The sequence below is a fragment of the Sparus aurata genome, chromosome 6 (assembly GCF_900880675.1).
Source record: "Sparus aurata chromosome 6, fSpaAur1.1, whole genome shotgun sequence".
Lineage (NCBI taxonomy): Eukaryota > Metazoa > Chordata > Actinopteri > Spariformes > Sparidae > Sparus > Sparus aurata.
Window position 1 is genome coordinate 29348832 of NC_044192.1, and position 18718 is coordinate 29367549.

At 43.9% G+C, this 18718-nt stretch overlaps 1 protein-coding gene across 2 annotated transcripts in view; it reads right to left on the bottom strand.

Moving 5' to 3' along the window:
• The window catches only part of cdh4 (cadherin 4, type 1, R-cadherin (retinal)), a 239700-nt gene that overhangs the window by 4995 nt on the left and 215987 nt on the right, over positions 1-18718 (bottom strand). Inside the window, exons 10-15 of one of the 2 annotated variants that reach the window (XM_030421043.1) lie at positions 15104-15289; positions 14573-14826; positions 8742-8884; positions 3487-3723; positions 2482-2715; positions 2212-2351 (exon numbers count right to left, since the gene is read on the bottom strand). In XM_030421043.1, the coding sequence (XP_030276903.1) occupies positions 2212-2351; positions 2482-2715; positions 3487-3723; positions 8742-8884; positions 14573-14826; positions 15104-15289 (1194 nt within the window). Of the gene's footprint in view, positions 1-2211; positions 2352-2481; positions 2716-3486; positions 3724-8732; positions 8885-14572; positions 14827-15103; positions 15290-18718 lie in introns of both variants that reach the window. The other variant, XM_030421042.1, reaches the window with a different exon arrangement.

The window sequence follows — 18718 nt, forward strand, 5'->3', positions numbered from 1 at the left end:
ATTGAGTATTTTTTATTTTTTTTATACAAACTCCTGAGGGCTCATAGTGATGTGACACATGAATGCAGTGTGTTAGAAAAAGGCACAGGCTGAATTATTTCTCCTCAGGAAGTACTTTGAAGTCAGCAGGAGACTTTAAAATGTCTTCTATCAGCATAGCTGGTGCCTTGGTTTTTTTTATTTAGCATCACAGCTGCTGGAAGGAGCGGGATTAATAAACGTAAGGTAAAGGCTGATTGTTTAAAGCAAAACTCTCGCCAAAATGCAACCTAGGGTCTTTTTGTGAATGCACCCGAGTCAAACTTTCATTTGAAAGCATAATTACAATGAAAGCGCCACTTTTAAGAATGACCGTATTTTCATTTTTGGGTCAAATTCATTTTCAATGGGAGTGCTACGGGCACTTTGATGATAGTATCAAAATTGCAATTTTAAAAAACTAAGAAAGCTCGACACAGCAGGCCTGGTTCTAGACTGCCTTGATTGGGAGCCATAGGGTTGACGTTTTTTTGTTTGCCTACCAGTCCATGGTCGATTCGCCGTGGTAAATTTTAAACCCACCTCCACCCCCTGTTATAGGAGGACAACTTTATCAATGCGCAATTATAGTTAGTTATCTAATATTAAATGGAATCTAACCCTAAATATTATTATTTGTATTATTATCTTCAAGCATTTGCTAATGTTACAAGTTTTCAAGTCTGGAGTATAAACAGTAACTATTTTACAACAGATATTTTTACACAGTTTTTACGTGTTTTGAGTTTGCCTGCAGTGCAGCTCATGGTCGTGCAGCTCTCTCGTTCAGATAGCCTGCCGGTATGTGGGTGGTGGTAGATATGAAAGGAGGATGGGAAATTTGGTGGTGGGGCAAAATGTGGGTTTCTTTGTAATCTGTGAAGTAATCTGTGACAATGCAATTTTGTAAAGAGTGCTATAAAAATAAATCTTGACAGATTGATTGATGCTATATTATTGTGCACCACTTTCTCGTGCTTTGGAAAGTCGTGTGTGCCTGCCTGGGTTGTTTCTCCCTGCTTGGTGCCAGCACCCTCAGATTAGCTGCTTTCGGAGGCTCTTGCCCCAGGAAGTAAACAGTGGCCTGCAGCGCTAACCTGAATTTACGGGTAATAGAGTCCCCTCTCACTAACGCGTGTTGTTTAATCCTGTCGGCGGGGTGGGTGAGGCTCGCGGGCCAACAGGAGTAACAGCGGAGCTGGCAAGGGTTGAAAGTGGAAACCCACTTCACACCCGGTACGTAGCGTGCCCTTGTGAGGCTTCCCATGCTGCGGAGCGGGACAGAGACAAACTTCGCAGCAGCTGCTGATGGGACTATGCTACTACTAGCAGTTGCTAGCAGGCATGCTAACAACTAACAACCCTGTAGCTAAAACTGTCTGGAGTGCCTGTGGTATCTAATGTGATGCTAACGAGAGAAGCTGCTACAGACTGTATGCACGGTGCAAGAAAGAGAGAGAGACCCGGCTCTGTTGGCAGAAGAGCCGTGGACTGTGATTACAATATATCTGAATATACTTTTCTTACATGAACACGAGCATTGAGAACATTGTTTGTGTACACAGAGTTTACTAAAAAGAAGGTTTTCAATTTACGTTTTCACGAACAACTCACGTTAGGAGTTGTTTTTTCTGCTTTCCACTCGAGAAGTGTCGATCTCCGAATGCGACGTAACAGGTATTTATTTATAGAATTCAGGAATATATAAGGTCCCGATTGACACTCCATACCAGTAGGTGGCGGTAATGCACCAAAAAGTTGTTTGTTAACCGTAAAACATCAAGAAGAAGAAGAGGAGCTTTCCACCTTTACTCTCCTCCCTGTTATGTCACATTCAGAGAGCGACGCTTCTCAATATTACGCTCATTTTCAGGTTCATAACTTTATTTTGTGTTACTACTGGAACAGGTTTACATGCTTACGTGCTCTGCTCTGATTGGTCAGCTCACACATGCCTGAGCCAGCACTCCTCACAGTGTCTCCGGTTAGCTCTGTCATGTTTTCACCTTTCAGTTTGCTTCACTTCTACTGTGAATACTCGCCTAAATTATGCTAATGTGTGACATGAGGACGTAGTGTGATGTCACAAAGTCACAGAATTAAAGGTGTGACTACAGACACTTCAGGAGCACTGTTTCCTGTTAGTGTGGACTTGGCGTTTTACATGCACAAGGACTGAACTCCAGACGATACCTGGTCCTCCTCTCCTCCTCCCTCCTCGTCATACTTGAGGATGTTGTCTCTGACGTCGTCCTCGGGGTCGATCAGCAGGGGCTTCGCCTGCCGCTCCTTCTCTCTGCGCTTCATCCACACCACAAACAACAGCACCATGCCTGTGGAAAGCACACAGCAGTAGTAGCAGTCAAGAGAGGCTACTGGCACGCTTTATGAGTGGTTGTCATAGAGGAAAGGTGGCAGTAACAGTGCGCTGTTATTGCTATGATCCCACTGTGTTGCACTCACTGAGCAGTATGATGATGCAGATGAGTATAGCGATGATGGCCCCAGTGCCGAGGCCGGCGGCTGCCACGGCCCCCGTGGCGCTGCAGTCCCCGTTATCATCACAAGGACAAACTTTGACCCTGATCACAGAGCGGTTGGACAAAGGAGGGTTCCCCGAATCGGACACGATGATGGGGATCTCGTACACACTCGCCTCCAGATAAGGAATCCTTAGCCTCAGCTGAGCATAGTCACCTGAAGAGTTGGTGTGAGGCAGCGTCGATGATGGAGAGAAAACGGTTGGGGAGAGGGGAAACATTAAGAGACGGAGGGGGAGTGCGTGGGAGGGGAGAAAGGCATGGAGGAGAGGAAGAAAATACGATTAGACAGTGTACTGCAGAGAAATTACATTTTGTTTACCGCAGGATATCATGTCATCATGTGCGTAGGTACAAGTGAATGACGTCCCGAATAAAAGCTGCAACCAAACAAACTGCACAGCAATCATTCTGACATGTATACATGCGAGGAGGCACCGAAAAAAATACCCAACAGAACGTGTAACCTTCAGCATCCATCACTCAGTCAAGCTAAGACAAGAGCCGCGGTGGGAGAAGAATCCAGGTATGCGATCAGATTTGTCCTCAAGACAACTGCTGTGATACATCCATCTGGGTGGATTAGGTGACAGATCGGTTGCTCGGGGGACGGAGAGATGAATGGATCTCATTTGTCACAAACGATGGATCGTACGTCAACACTGGATGGCACCCGCGTCTCTCACTGTGAGCTTTGTGAGACATTTTGTTAAACTTGGACTTCTCTCACAGCTTACAGCAATCCCTGGTCCCCTGATTGATGTCGCCAGTTATTCTGCAGAGGGGTTTTGCATTCCATCTGTTAAGTTTATGGTTTAATTCAGCTGGGGACGCAGAGCGGTTATGTATCATTCACACACGTACCCCCTAAATGTTACATCACAAGGGTGGGTTAAATATGAATGCAAAATCGAGAGCATTTAATTACCACTGAGCCTGGAAATAGTCCAGTTGCGGCGAACGCTGGCAGGGAAAGAAGGCAGCTCGAAGACAAAGGGCCCCACGTTGGGGTCGGCGTCGGCGTCCGAGGCTGTGATGTTGACCCTGGAGTTGGGGCGCGCACGCTCGCACACCTGCGCCTCCCGGGGTACCAGCACCGGCGCGTTGTCGTTCACGTCAATCAGGTAGATCTGCAGGGTGCCCGTGCCGCTGGCTTGAGGCGATCCTGAGGGGAGGCAGGAAAGGAAAGACAGATCAAAAGGAGGAGACGGTGAGATGATAATTTAGCGCCTGGGAGTGGAGGGAGCGGTTTTACGAGACAGAGGAGTAAAAATTAAACGAGTGGAGATGGAACAGAAAGGAGGAAAGCGGACTTGAGAGACGGCGCGATGAGGATGTTACAGGAGAAGAAGGCGAAGAGAATCCCTTCATTTCAATTACGTTCCTTCGGCTGATTCATGTGTGGAAGTGAGAAAATGAGGCGTACAAGGCGGACAAAACAATCGGGAAGAAAAGGGTTTTGTTTACCGAGGAGCCGAAAGTGGAGGAGCAATCCTGCGCACATTTGTTGCCCGGCACCCAAACACAAACAGCCAAAACAAATGAAAGGACACATGCAGTTTTAAGTCCTCGTGTTTAGAGAACTGGCTGCTTTCTGCAAAGGCTGAGGCGAGACTCGCATTGGAGGGGACAACACTTACACAACGATTGCTGTTATGCTGTTATCTGCACTCTGCAAAGCCCTCTGGGAAATGACTCAAAGGCTAACCCTTCACTGCATCCGGCAACACAAGCTCATCATAACTTATTCAGGGTTTCTCACGACTGCCAGAGCAGAACAGAACCATCAGGTCGGGAGACACAGTTTTTGATGTTTTATGCATTAACAGCGAACTCTCTAATGCGCTTTGATTACAGCGCACACAATCACTGAGCGGCACTTAAACTGATGGGGAAATGTTGTTTATCAGCCACGCTGTTTCTGTTGCTCTTCATGCTGTACAACCCGACGCTGGGAATAAGCACCTCATTGTTTTTTAAGTGCACTACTTGCTTTTTAAAAAAAAACAACAACAAAAAAAACAACAGAAAAGTGAACTTGGAGTTGTTTTGCTTCTCAAGTTGGCGGAATGTAAAAAACTGTGAAAACATTTGTATTGACGGTGAACCCTGGTGGGAGGTTAAATATTTAACTCTAACTGAAAGTGAGAAAGAATAACGTCTTCGGCTGAAAGTGTCCTACATGGGTTGGTAACGTATTCTAGAAGCATTGTTTTGTTGTATTTATAGAAAATCTCTCGACAACCTTAAACACCCAACGGGCCCCATCTTAACGATCTGAAACGCAAGTATCAAACGCAAAGCGCAAGTAGCTTTGTGGGCGGATCTCAGGCGCTGTTGCTATTATGCCGGCGGGATAAATGACTCTTGCGCCCAGCGCAAATCTAAAATGGGTTGGTCTGAAGTAGCTACATTATTCATAGGTGTGGTTTGGGCGTAACGTGCAATAAACCAATCAGAGATAGATAGAGAAAGATAGAGCCCAACGTGTTTCCCGTAAAGAACAGGAAGCAGCCAATAGTACGAATGTATGTAATGCCTGATCCCAGCCCCCTGGTGGCTGAGTCGCCACCCCTGAATCTCCATGGACACCGTTGGACCAGGATGGAAAAACACTGCCTCCGAAAAGATGGGGGCTAGTTTTGACGAAGGGAATGCAGTACTGAGCCGGTTTTCCTCCCAGGTTTGGAACCTGGAGCTGAGTCAGCAGGGACCGCTTACTGGGTTACACCGGCAGCTAACTGCATTTAGCAGCAGTATAGCACTTACTTTAGCAACAAAGCTACAAGGAAACTCCATACATCACCACGGTGCAGTAGCTGGCCTCGGTCGTTTTTCTCGGAGGCAGAGGTGAAACCAGAAAATATTTTTCCCCACAAAGTTATGGATTTCTCTCACTTCTATAGATTTTTTCTCCCCGAGTTATAAAGTCGTGTTTTTGTTAAGTTACGAGCGAGGTTAATCCCTAGCAACACACTCCTCTGGCGATGTTCTTCTTCTCATACGACTATGGCAGCGTCATAAAATAACGGGGGCTTTTATTGGACAGACAAAATTAACATACACCCCCGACTGCAGGATGAGTCATCAACATTTTTTATGATTTTACAGGAAGTTAAAAACTCTAATACCATAAAAATACCTTCAAATGACTTTTTCTTTCCACTTTTGGGCCCGATACTGGTGCATAGCTGAGATATGGAGCAAGACATATGTGATAAAAACACAATGCTAAAAAAAAAAAAAAACAACAACCCAAAAAACAAGACAAAACATCATAGGAACGTCAAGTAGTTGGTAGCCTCTTCAGACTAAGGTATTTTGTGACAGCTAGTCTGCTTGCGTTTCTATGATTGTAGCATCTTGCTATATAGCAGAGTTGTGTCTTTTATGTCTTTATTAGATGTAAAATGCTGAGAGAGCCTGTTGAGCCAAGCAAATTAGCTGCTAACCCATCTCCCAGCTGGCCAGCGAGAGCTACTGGACAGATGGTGTCAGAGTAGTCAGGCAGTGCACGTCGCTGTGTTTCAGATGAGTGGCCTTGAAGAGAAGAGGTTTGGGATTACCGGGATACTTTCAAAATTTAGCTTGTTCTTGCTGGTTTCCACAATCTCATCGACCCCAGCTTTAACATCTCTGGTTTAGCTGAGTTCATTAATAATCTGTCGAACACTATCGATCAGATCTAATCAAACCACACCCAGAGAGTCCCAGTGAAGCAGACGAGCCGAGATTTTCCACTGTTAAACTCTTGCAATAAATTATCCAGATGGATGATTTCTTCCAAAGTTTTACTTTGATTGTTGCTCCTTCAGTCATTAATGTTTAATTTCATGGAGATGCACTTTTTTTTTCTGCACTGGCAGAAATGTAGGCAGAGAATAAAGCCGAAAAAATCAGCACATAAATGATGGTCTCTTTTATTTTTCGTGTTATTATCACTGGGATTCAGTTCAAATTACTGCAAAAATGATCAAAAGACTCCAGCACGCTCTAAAAGTAACTTTGAAATGATTCAAATACAAGCAGCACTATGTTTATTTATCTCTCTATTTTACTGCGTACTGCACTTGAGTGTCAATCTGGGGCACTTTACCTGAGCATTCTAATTTTAAGATGCAATATACATCTACTGCACTTCTAGTCTACTACATTTTAGAGGGACATTTTTAGTCCATTACATTTACGGGTACCCTGTTGCAACTACGTCTTTGAAGATTCAGATTTCAGATTCAGAAGATTTAGATTTTAGACACAAAAGCATCCGTAGGGTAGGAGAGGGTAGGGTCATAGTGTGAGTGGAAGTTTTCAACACGTAACATTGTGATGAGGTGATCAGTTTGTTTGATAGCACCTATATTACGGCCGACCAGATGGTACAAACCTGGGATTTGTACTCACGACAGAGATCTCACACTCAAAGACTGTGGGGGCTCCACATTGGGCAAAATGTCAGTTTCCAAGTGATGTTGCTTTAATTCTAAGTGCTGTATCGTAGGCACCTGGACGTGTGTCAGTTGTCTACGATACAGCAGTTAGAGTTACCATGACCTGGATGAATGAGAACCCTCAACAAAATGTTGCTTTAATAATTTCTGTAACAATCTACAATTACATTTTAAACTGAAAAAAACAATCGATGTTCAATATAATGAACCGTGTTCAACTGTTACGCATCTTAAGCTCATTCCTGTAGAACCAAAACCAAATATGAATTATGACTTTTTAATTGTGTCCAATTCTTTACAGATAATAGTAACCTGTAACTATTTGCCAATACTATAATAGACATTAAATTGGACATAAGTAAGCGGATTTTAATGTGATGTAAAACATGACACCTCCCCCGCTCTCTCAGTTGCCTATTTAAGCCTGTGGAGGAATTGTTTAAGTTTCTTTGTGAGGGACGGATTTTTGGTGACAGTCTGAAAAATGTGCCTTTATGCATATTCTATAGGGCGTAACTTTACATCTAGCACAACACAGAAGGTCCACAGAGCCTCTTTAAATGTCAGTCACAAAGGGGTCATTTAAATTCTTCGGTACTTTAACCTGAGTAAAATTCGGAAGGCAGTATATTTACTTGTAATCAAGCATGACGAGATTCCTGTGTTACTAATTTTACATGAGTAGAGAATCGTAGTATTTCCTCCGCTACTGACAACACCAACATTCTTCAGTGATACCACTCCTGATCATGACATTACCCAACCCCAAGCTACAGATAAATAAAGTATGTGCAATGCTCTGTTGAACACACTGACCGCAGTGATATATTGTGGCCTTGATATCCAGTTGACAACCCCCTGAACACAGGCTGTCAGCATGCTGAACAGGAATTCCTGATGCAGTGCAGCACAGAAGGACTCTACCCCAGTAGCTCATCAGTGTTGTATTTCAACTTTTTCCCTCTATCAGACAGTAACTTGGTGCATCAACTATGTAAAGGTCTATTGCCCCGGGCCCCAAGGCCCATCGACCGTCTTGTCGGTTATGATTGGCTGGGTGCTTTGTTGCTTCTTACGCTTCGCTTGAGTAGAATAAGTACAGAGAATTTCAATCAAAGTGGAATATATCCCCTTGTTGACACTGGGCTCCAGAATCAATAGGCAGTCAACACTTTGAGCTTAAGTTGGTGTGCTTCGGGGCAACCAATCCCTCATTTCTCACCGGAGTAAAAACACCTGGGTCCCTCCTACTTACACACAGAGCAAGCACCTCTATTTGTAGTGCTTTAGTACTTAAGCTCTGTTCATTGTTTCACCACCTCAGGCTGATACTCAAGACCTTCAGTGACTGATAATCTTCCTTTCTTTTTCAATCAGAGATAGGGCAATGAAGATCAAGGAACTTTTTTTTGTATAACAGGATTCTGTGTGCAGTACAAAATACGATTAGCCCCATTCTCAGTTCACGCTGTAGGTCATCTGTCAGGAGTGCCACAAGGGTGTGACTTATCAAACACACACAACTTTCATTCATTAAATTCAGCGGCCAAAAAAAAAAAAAATCACAATTTTTGCTCTGCGTTTAATCGTCTGTGCTCAGCGGAGCAAAGTGGTATACTGACCAACATTGCACGCTGCTAAAGTGGCTAAAAAGTACCTCTGTTGGTCGTGTACATTCTCTACTGTTTATCCAATAATCACGACACACACACTCATCCTGACTTACCGGACTTACCATTGTCGAATGCTAGGAATGTGGCCTCGTACACATTGTTTTTGACGTACATGGACTCTCGGTCCAGCAGGGCCATGGTGGTGATCTGCCCGTTGGTCCTGTTGATCTTCAGCCAGTTAGCTGGGTCTGACAGCTTGGAGTATCTACACACACACACACACACACACACACACACACACACAGACAGACAGAGAGACGGATACTTAATTAAACCCAAATGTAAATGTAAGAAACATTTCCCGCACATTAACAGCCGGCTGTTACCTGAATTCCAGCAGCCCTGAATCTTTTATTTGTTGATTCAAAGTGCCCATTATCGAGTTGAATGTTCATTACCATAATAAGCAATATCAGCCAAGCACCTTTGAAGTATTACAGTGACATAGAGAGCGGAACATATGTTCACCGAGCTTATCATAGCAGCAGCTCATTAGCATGAAGACCGGTGAAAACCTGAACCCGTATGCAGAGCAGCTAAGCAGCGCTCTTAACAACTCCACCGCTCTTTGTACCCACACAGCCGCCACTGCAGCTCTCATCGCCGTCACAAGTCGTGACATCGGCGGAGTGGAAAGTGACAGCTGCAATTAAAGTCCATAAATCCCATTAACAACTATGACGAGCCTTAACAGCTGACCGAGTGGAAGAAGTGCCTCCCTCTCACACCAAATGAGAAACAGTTAATTGTTGACAAGCGAGAAGCCTGGGCGGTAGGCATGTGGTCAGCGTGTCACCGCGATGACAGAAGGTGAGGGTTGCTTGAAAATGTGACGAGGGGGACAGGGGGCTTCATTAAAGCAGTGCGTTGGAGGCTGACACTGGTTAGCCAGAGCCTCGCAGGCATGAAGGAAACTATTTCCACCTCCAGCTAAAGACACACTTCATCTGGACTGACAGACAGAGGAACGTGGGAGGCCCACCATCATATTTTGTTCATTTCATTCTTGAGAGATTAAACTAAACAGGCGAAAATAGATATCATTTCCAGTGAAAGAACTCGTCACGGGGTGTTTCTCAGGATCTGCTGTTGCCCTGCAGGTTAGATTCTGGTGTTCGCGTGTCATGTCTGGCACTATCATCTCCTTCCTGTGCCAACAAGATGTCACCTCCTGCTGTCTTCATCGCAGCTTGCAGAGCAAAGTGTCTTTCTAAACCTTTGACAACTTCCCTAACCCTTAACTCTAAAGGTACGTTTGGGGTCCTGCAGACTCTTTACACTACATTATTGTTTTATCAGCTTTATATAATCTTAGATTTTGGATATCATTATTGTAATAGGGCATACATGTTGTCTTTTCCTGCTTTGAAAAAATGCATTAATGTAAAATGATGTCATTTTCTGAACTTACCAGACTGTTCTACTTGCTCTAGTATTTGCCTCTACTCACTTAATCATTATATCCACCTTACTGATAATCATTGATCAGAAATCTCAGTGTGTTAATATTTTGTTAGAGTACCGAAATTGATCCAAAATGTTGTTCCAATATCGATTTGGGCAAAAATATTGTGAAATTAGATTTTTTTTTTAGCTGAGCTCAAGTATTTATGAAGTGCTTTTGAGAATATTTTTAAATTTCAAGATATTTATGGTGTATTGTGATGCCTAAAAATATTGGGATACAATCTTAAGGCCGTACCGCGCAGCTCTATCAAACATGGTTAGATACAGTACAATAGTGTAAAAAGCACCTGAATATCTGATATTAAATATACTTAAGTATCAATCAGAAGGTTCCATGACATACACTGACATACACGGACTATTCTACACAAAGCCACACACACTGAAGCCCATATCCTCAAAACACAAGTCAAATCCAAACCCTCAGTTTAAACTCAAAGCTAGTTCTAACCTTTAGAGGACAGTTAGATTTTACATTTGAGGTTTAGTTTCTTTAACATTGCTAACAAAAAGCCCTATGTTACAAACTGGAGGATCTAGAGAAAGATGCTTTTGCGTTGCATTGCGGGAACTGTATTGCTGCACAGACATGCTGCTCAGCCTAAGCCGCTTCCATTTTGACCTTTGTGGTTTTTATCCGTCTCCCGGCTCCACGGAAGCGTAATATTTAATTGCTGGTGTAAAACTTTAATCCTAAACCCAAGACCTTTAGAAGTGACGACCAACAAACACAAGCTCACATCACAAAAATGGCCTCAACCCGTGCGGCTGACACTCTAATAAGAACAGAAACACACACATACGCACATAAATGTGCTTTTGCTGCCACTTAGATCAAATCTAACAGTAACATCAGTTGGCAAACGTGCTCGCCCTAACATCATCTTTTCTTTCCTTACTGCCAAAGAGAGAAGAAAGCAAGAAACCCAGAAACATAAAAAAAAAAAAAAAATCAAAAGCTGGCTCCTCTCCCATCCACTGCTCACGCGCGGGCCTTTCACTCATCCTCTGCGGGTGCTCGCGTGCGTGTTGGCGTGCGTTTTCTCAGTCTGCCGTTGTGCATTTCTGTGTGTTTTGCGTGTGCTTTGGTGAGGGTTTAAGCGAGGTCACCAAGAGGGAATACAGCAGCAGCAGCAGCAGCAGCAGCAGAGAGGAGGCTGTCTGAGCATGAGATGAGCGACTGCTGGCAAGCTGCTTTGGAGAAGACAGCAGCTCTGAGGTCCCATCAATAACAGACCCACAGACTGACAGAGAAGAAAGTGACGGGGTCAGCGGGAACGAGGGGGAGGGAGGGATGAGAGAAAAGGGAGTGAAAGAGGAGCGACTTCTCTCAAAGGGCAGAAGAGCTCAGTCCGCGTAGTTTGCATGACATGTCTTTTAAGGAGAAGAAACCTGAGATGTGGATATTGCTCACTCTTCTGTACAGTACATATACGAGTACATCTCCCACTGCCTCCCCCGCTATCAATTCAGTAACATTTCCACTGGGTCCCTCAGTGAGAAGAGGCCGTCTCACTGACATTAAGAAAAATCAATCTCCCTCGTCGGTGCTGGCTATGGAGTGGAACGGTGCCGCTGGACCTCAGTGGGCATGTGGGAGTTTCCATCACACAGGGTCGATGCCTGGATGGCACCGTGCCCAATGTGTGTCATCCCAGTTAGGAAGAATGGAGGGAGGGATCAATGAGGAGGAAGAGAAGAAGAAGAGGGGGATCTTAGGAGGGCAGACAGACAGTGTCCAACTCATTACAGGATGACCTCTTCACACCGGTCGCCTGGCAACGGGATAGTAACTGGAGGCTGGGATGTGGGCGAGGGGGTCGCGGAGAATGTCACAGAAGAGGGACAAACTGTGAAGAAAGAGCTCGCCGCTAATTAAACGCTGGTGACACTCTAATTCAGTGGTTACAAGCTATTGGAAGTTCCTCCCTGCAACTCACTACCAGGTAGTCTCTGGCCATGAGAGGAGGTTCAGATCTACCTCTGACGGCTGCAATATGAAACCTGAGTGTAAGAATCTGCATTTTCATCTAAAGGAAAAACAACAGATGGCAGTTTGGAACGGTAGGTAGAGCAGTGAGCAGGGACCGCAGCCATGGCTGGGCGTCACGCAAGGGTGGCACTTTGTGTTGAAAGGTGGCGGGGACAAAAGGGCTCAGATGAAAACAATTTTCTTTAAATAGTCCTCAACATATGTGATTTTAGGCAATGCATGTAGGGATCAGCATGAGGTCAGATAATGAAGGCGGAGAAAAAAATAGCATATGGCGCCTCAAAAGGGCTCAGCCTAATAACATGAAACTCACAGTTAAATATCAACCCTCTCCATCTCCTCCACTAGGGGCGGCCAAAGCATGCAATCAATCATAGAAGCAGCCAGTTTCAACTAGAGTGTCGTGTTCTCATTTGATAGTAAACATTTGTTGGTGGAACATTTTTTAAAGGTGTAGTATGTAAGAATTTGAGTTTAAAAGTGAAGCATGCTAACCAGCTAGCACCAGCCAAGACTGGTCCAGAACTCCCGTGCTAGCAGTGTAGGACTGCTAGATGCACTGCTAACTGAGCTAATGGCCAGTTGATCTGTACCGTGCTGAAGCACGATTGTCCCTCATCCGTCCCCCGCTGGCCTGCACACACATTGCTCAGGCCGCAACCAGGCAACCACGCGGGAAGTTGACTAACTTCACTGACTTTTTTGAGGATTATTTTGCGTTATTTTGGTCCACTCACATTCATGGATTTCTTGATTATGCAAGGCATCGTAATAAGCAAGATAATACTCAACGTCCACGTCGGGCACCTGTGCTTGTGATCATGCATGAGCAACCATGCCAGGGCCAAGAAAGTGTTCTTTACTTGAGCACAGTACAGACCACTCACACTAGTCAAACAAACTGGACTTTGGGGGTTAAACGTGCTTTGGCACGGTACGAATTCCCTGATGCGTGTGTGCCGTTACATACTGCACCTTTAACAGATCATAAATAGAATATTAAATAAAAAAATGTTCCAATAAAAAAATTATCTTGCTGTACAGGATGCACAGTTTTAGTGATCTCATCATCTTCAAAGTTCTCTGGAAAAATAACGACATGTAAATCACAATATTATGTTACATTAATTATGTTATATTATCTGCCCTACATTTTATTAAAGCTACATCTTCTAACAGCTGGCACTTCTCCTCATTTCTTAATTAAGTTAAGCTGTTTTCCATTTGTCTACGTTACTGTTCCTTTTGTCCTTGTTATTGATGTCACTCAATGTAATTAGTTTAACATTGTATGCACCTACAGCATAATAGAAGGACTCATAATTGGCGACTTGAAAAAAAAAAACAGACATTAAAATGTATCGAGTGAAAGAGAAAATAGTCTGCCATCTAACCCCTATAAGCTGCTATTATCATTTCTTTAATCTACAATGAGTGCAAATGATTACTTAGTGAAGAGGGGTCACTCGTCGTGATGAACACGGAGAATCATTAGCAGACTGCACTCCCTTTACCTGAGACGTTACGACGGAGGAGACAAACAGCTTAAAGCCTTCTGAATGTCCATACTGCCAGCTTCCACACAAATGCCAATTGTGTGCCTCATCACAGCTGAACAAGTTCATGACAGTTTCAACTGATTTGCTGCGGCTGCAGGTGGACTTTGAATAAGCGTGGACAAGTAGAACATCATGAAAAAACATGAAAGTGCTCTCTCTGTTGCCCTTTCTGTTTGCTGGTGCCCTTTTTGGATGATTTTTGCCCCTGCCCCTCAAACATCCACTGTGCCTGGGCCCCAAGATGGCTGCTGAGTGGTGAGACTTTGGTTTCTACCACCTGCAACTTAACAGTTTTGGTTCATCCACATTAATGAGCGCAAAGGAGAAACGTTTTAACAGTTAGGCTCCCAATAAATAGTTTAAATCTCTTGGAAAAGGCAACGTTTTGATCTAGAAGATCTTCCTCGGGCAACTGTCAATCACGCTACTCCCATAAACCCTCTATTCCAGAGACAGAAGGCAGCGGTTTTCAGGCAGAAAGCTTTGATGAACTCACTGTAATAGGCTTACCAGCACCAAGCAGCACCAAATGGCAGGCAGTCCAAATGGTGGACATATTGGAAAACAGAGCTAATAGGGGAGTGAATGAATCAGATGGACACAAACAGGACTCCAGATTCATGCTCACGTTGCTCCGTGTCTGCTGGATGTGTAAATAAGCAACTATAGCTGCCATGTTTGCCATATCACAGCTTGTTTGCTCCCCCAGATGCTCGTAAAAATAATTAATGCAGCTTTTAGGATCATTTTTTGCATTCTCGGTTGCGATATGAAAACAGGCCAGTGAGGACACCCAAAGATGTTTGTGTTTTATGTTGTCTTAATTTACTGATGTATTACATTCACCGATTCATTCATGTGGTGTCCTCTGTACCTGACAATCTGGTGGATGAAGTGGTCAGGGTCCTGAGCGGCAAACACGGTGAGAGTCGTCCCCGCCGGCACACCCTCCTCAAAGCGGATCGTCTTGGGGTTGACCGGGAAGACGGGCGGCTCGTTCACGTCCTGGACCGAGATGGTGACCCCCGCTGTGGACTGAAGCGAGGACTGGATGCCGCTGGCCAGGTGGGCCTGGTTGGACACCACCACGGTCAGCATGAAGGCACGATTCATCTCAAAATCAACGGGCTGGAGACGACAGCGATGGGGAGAAGAGAGGGAGAAAGAGATAACAGAATGATGAGAGACGGGAGGGAAAATGAGCGTGGCTGATTGCAAGATTGGTTCTAACTGTGCTCCAATTTGGGAGATGACATATAATTCAGTGAAAACAATGTGAGACCAAAGTACTCAGCATCTGGCACTTCAGAGCAGGTGGAAACCTACAAGATGCTGTGTTGAATAATGATGGAGAACAACGGAGCTACAAATCAGCAGCAGGACATGTGTGCGGCTCCTCCTTTACCTTGACCACCGTCAGCATGCCCTCGTTAGTGATGGGGTTGGTGCGGATGGTGAAGTGTCCAGAGGGGTCCCCGCTGACGATACGGTAGACGGCATTCCAGTTTGGGCTGTGTGGCTGATCCCTGTCCACCACTGTCAGGTTGGTCACCACCACGTTCACCTTGTTCTCCGGCACCTCCCCAGAAAACTACAGAGCAGGAGGGAGGAGGGGAGGGGAGGGGAGGAAATGAAGGGGGGAGGATGGGAGAGATAACAATTACGCGGATGTCGCTCCAGCGGTCGGCTAATGCATGTTAATAAGTTGATTTATTGGGATTCTAAACGTTCGCTCGCGCCGTCATCAATCTTTAAGCGTTTTTCTATAATTGTCCTTATGAAAACAAACTGCTTTTAGGGTCAGGCCAATAATTGCTCATTACGCTGAAACATGAATTGAAAGTGGGGGCAAAACAAATGGGGGGGCGATAATAGAACGATAGCAGAGGGAGAGACAAAGACAGAAGGAGACGTATTTATTTAAATGTGGATAATAGGGAATCATATCTCCCATTATGTTAATGCTGTCCCATGTCTGCTCATTTGAAACTCATTATTTGAACTAATGGATTTGTTCAATTAAGTGTTTACCCATTTAATTTAGATTCCGTGCATCCACCAAATCTAGGTCTTAATAAGCAATTAGATAAGTACTGTAATTAAGGCAGCGGTAGGAATAATCTTTGGCTAATGATCTTCATTATATTGCAATCTGAAACAACTCCCCTCAGAACTAACTCTGGAGGAAACTTAGTGGCAGCTGCAGAGCCCGAAGAAGAATTTACAGCGCAACGGGATACATGTCCTTCTCTATAGGGGTTTATCTGAATACAGAGGGACGGGCACTCAAAGGTAGACACACACATCCACGCCGAAAGCTCTCATTGTCAGGTGATAATCCGTGTTTCCTCTTGTGAAGCGTTAACTTGTTTATGGTGTGTGTCTGCCAGCTGCTGTTCACTTTAATGGCTTCATCATCGTGGGATTGAAGCAGCGTCCAAGCAGCTCCATTCCTCTTTTTTTTTTTTCTAATTTCTCCCGCCTTCCATCCCTCCTTGCCCCCTCTCCTCCTATCCCCCGCAGTACAACCAGGCTGATAAGCACAGAACAAATTAAATATGCACTCTCCGTCTCTGGTGTGTGGGCTCCTCCATTTCATTTTCACCCCAAGCTTCAGCACAAACACCACCACAAACCTTCCAAGCTTGTTTGGGCCGCGCTGTCAGGCGGCCAAATGGAATATGCTCTCTCAGAGGCATACACAATGGAGCTGACTGTAGGGGAGGACGCGTCCAAAATGGCCACTCGCTCTAAAATGCAATGTGGACCCGTTGATAAGCCACTAGAGACACAGACTATGAGTGTGCCAAATAGGATTCATTGTATGTAAATGTCAGATGGGACCTTACAGGACCCAAGAATATAAAATTCAAATGAGATAAAAAGAAAAAAAAGAAAAAAGAATCATTAAGCTTTAATTTGAGTTGTTATGTCGTGGAAGGTTTTGTCAGTATTACAGATCCCGTCTTTATAGAGCTTTAAAAACAATCTTTATGCACTTTGTCTTTGTAAACATTCAACAATAATACTTTTACGAGGGTAACATCTTAGGAACAGTGTGAGCTTGTTCAGCAATATGAGGTGCAGAAACCCATCTGAAGGCCTTCAAAAAGACCGCACACAATCAAAACACAACGCCACGAGCCACACTTGCGTGTTGTGCTGCAGCCACAAATGAGTGTTAGTTAAAGTGAAACTCTCGCCAAAATGCAACCTAGGCTTTTTTTTGTGAATGTACCTGAGTCAAACCTTCGTGTAAACACATAATTAAGACGAAAGTGGCACTTTTAAGATTTACCTTATTTTCATTTTCGGGTCAAACTCATTTTAAATGGGAGTGCTGGGGCAAATTAGCGATAGCATCAAAATCGCTATTCTTAAAACACTGAGAAGGCTCACGAGCATTGAGAACATTGTTTGTGTACACAGAGTTTACTAAAAAGAGAGTTTTTGGACAACTCACGTTAGCAGATGTTTCCTCCACTCGCCGCCATCCTGCCAGTGAGAAGTGTTGTTCTCCGAATGCGAAGTAACATGGAGGACAGTTAAGGTGGACCGCTCCTAAAGCTTAGTTCCATATAAATGCATGGATAATTTGTTGTTTTGTCGTTAGCGAAAAACAATATTGACCTTGAAGTTGAAAAAGGAGCCTCATTTAAGAAACAATACTAAAATCAAAAGCCGAATGCTCGTGTTCATGTGTAGAGACCCTGGTGATGCTACAAGCAAAGTTTCATGTTGTGTCGAGCCTTCTTAGTGTTTTAAAAATAGAGATTGTAATGCTATCGCTAATTTGCTCCAAGCACTCCCATTTAAAATGAGTTTGACCCGAAAATGAAAAAGAGGTAAATCTTAAAAGTGCCATTTTCGTCTTAATTATGCTTTTACATGAAGGTTTGACTCAGGTACATTCACAAAAAAGCCTATGCTGCATTTCGGTGAGAGTTTCACTTTAAAGGGGCCGTATGTAAGAAAATAGGGGCAGCAAAAAAGTTAAGTAACCGCTCACTGCTGCTAACTAGGCACTGTTAGCTAGTAAGCTCATTTAACCAAGCAGCTAGCGGGGGCAGTAGCTGACTCTGACAGAACTGGGAGCACGGGGGGATTTGTTGGCATTGTTTTCTTTTGGACCGTCAGCTCTTGAGGTACGATGTGGCATGGCTAACTATTTAGCTCGCTAACTTCAATAGATACCCATGCAACACAATACATAGAGGTCACTATGCTGTTTCAAATTGTTTCTTTAAATTCAGTTTAAAGATTCATACTTATTGTTTATGAAGAGTGTTCTCTATCTTTCTAGGCTTAGTGAACACATCACAGTTCAAATGCAGAACCTACAGCATTACCTGTCAGGTCAGTAGCACATGTTCAGTCTGCTGCTAGCTTGAGCTGATGCGGTCAGTTCTGTACCAAATGACTTGTATAAAAACACTGTTTTCAAGAAATGGCCCAGCAGGGAATTATTTGTGATTAATTATATTGTATTTATGCTTTTTTTGTTTTTTAAATAGACTTTCAACAAGGGAGTCGCTTTGTGCCACCCGAGACCGACTGGTTAGGTCAGTGACTGGAGTGTCGATACAGTCAGTTTACTTTAAGATTCAGGGTATAAGTTCTGGTCACAGACTTACCTAACACCTCTAAAACCAAAGCAAGTACTGAAGTCATAAAGTTAGTGATATATATCTAAATGAGCTAACATTAGCTACTTTATGTTCCTGCAGCTGCAAGGCTGAGTAGACTGAAGAGAGGAGTGTGTTTCGTTGCTTCATGAATTTAGTTTTCATTTGTAAAAGAAAGAATGTATTTTTCTTCTTTCACAAGTTGTTTAGTTTAAACTGGCAACCAACAATGTAGTCGCTCTAACTTGTCATTCTGAAGTAAATACCGGTCGCACAGTGTAACGGCTGTCGTAAATGACACCATCGATGTACAGACCGGTTCACTATATAGTACTTGCTATTCAATCTGCCTCTGGGCTTGATTTCTCCTGGATAAATGAAGGCTGAATTACAGC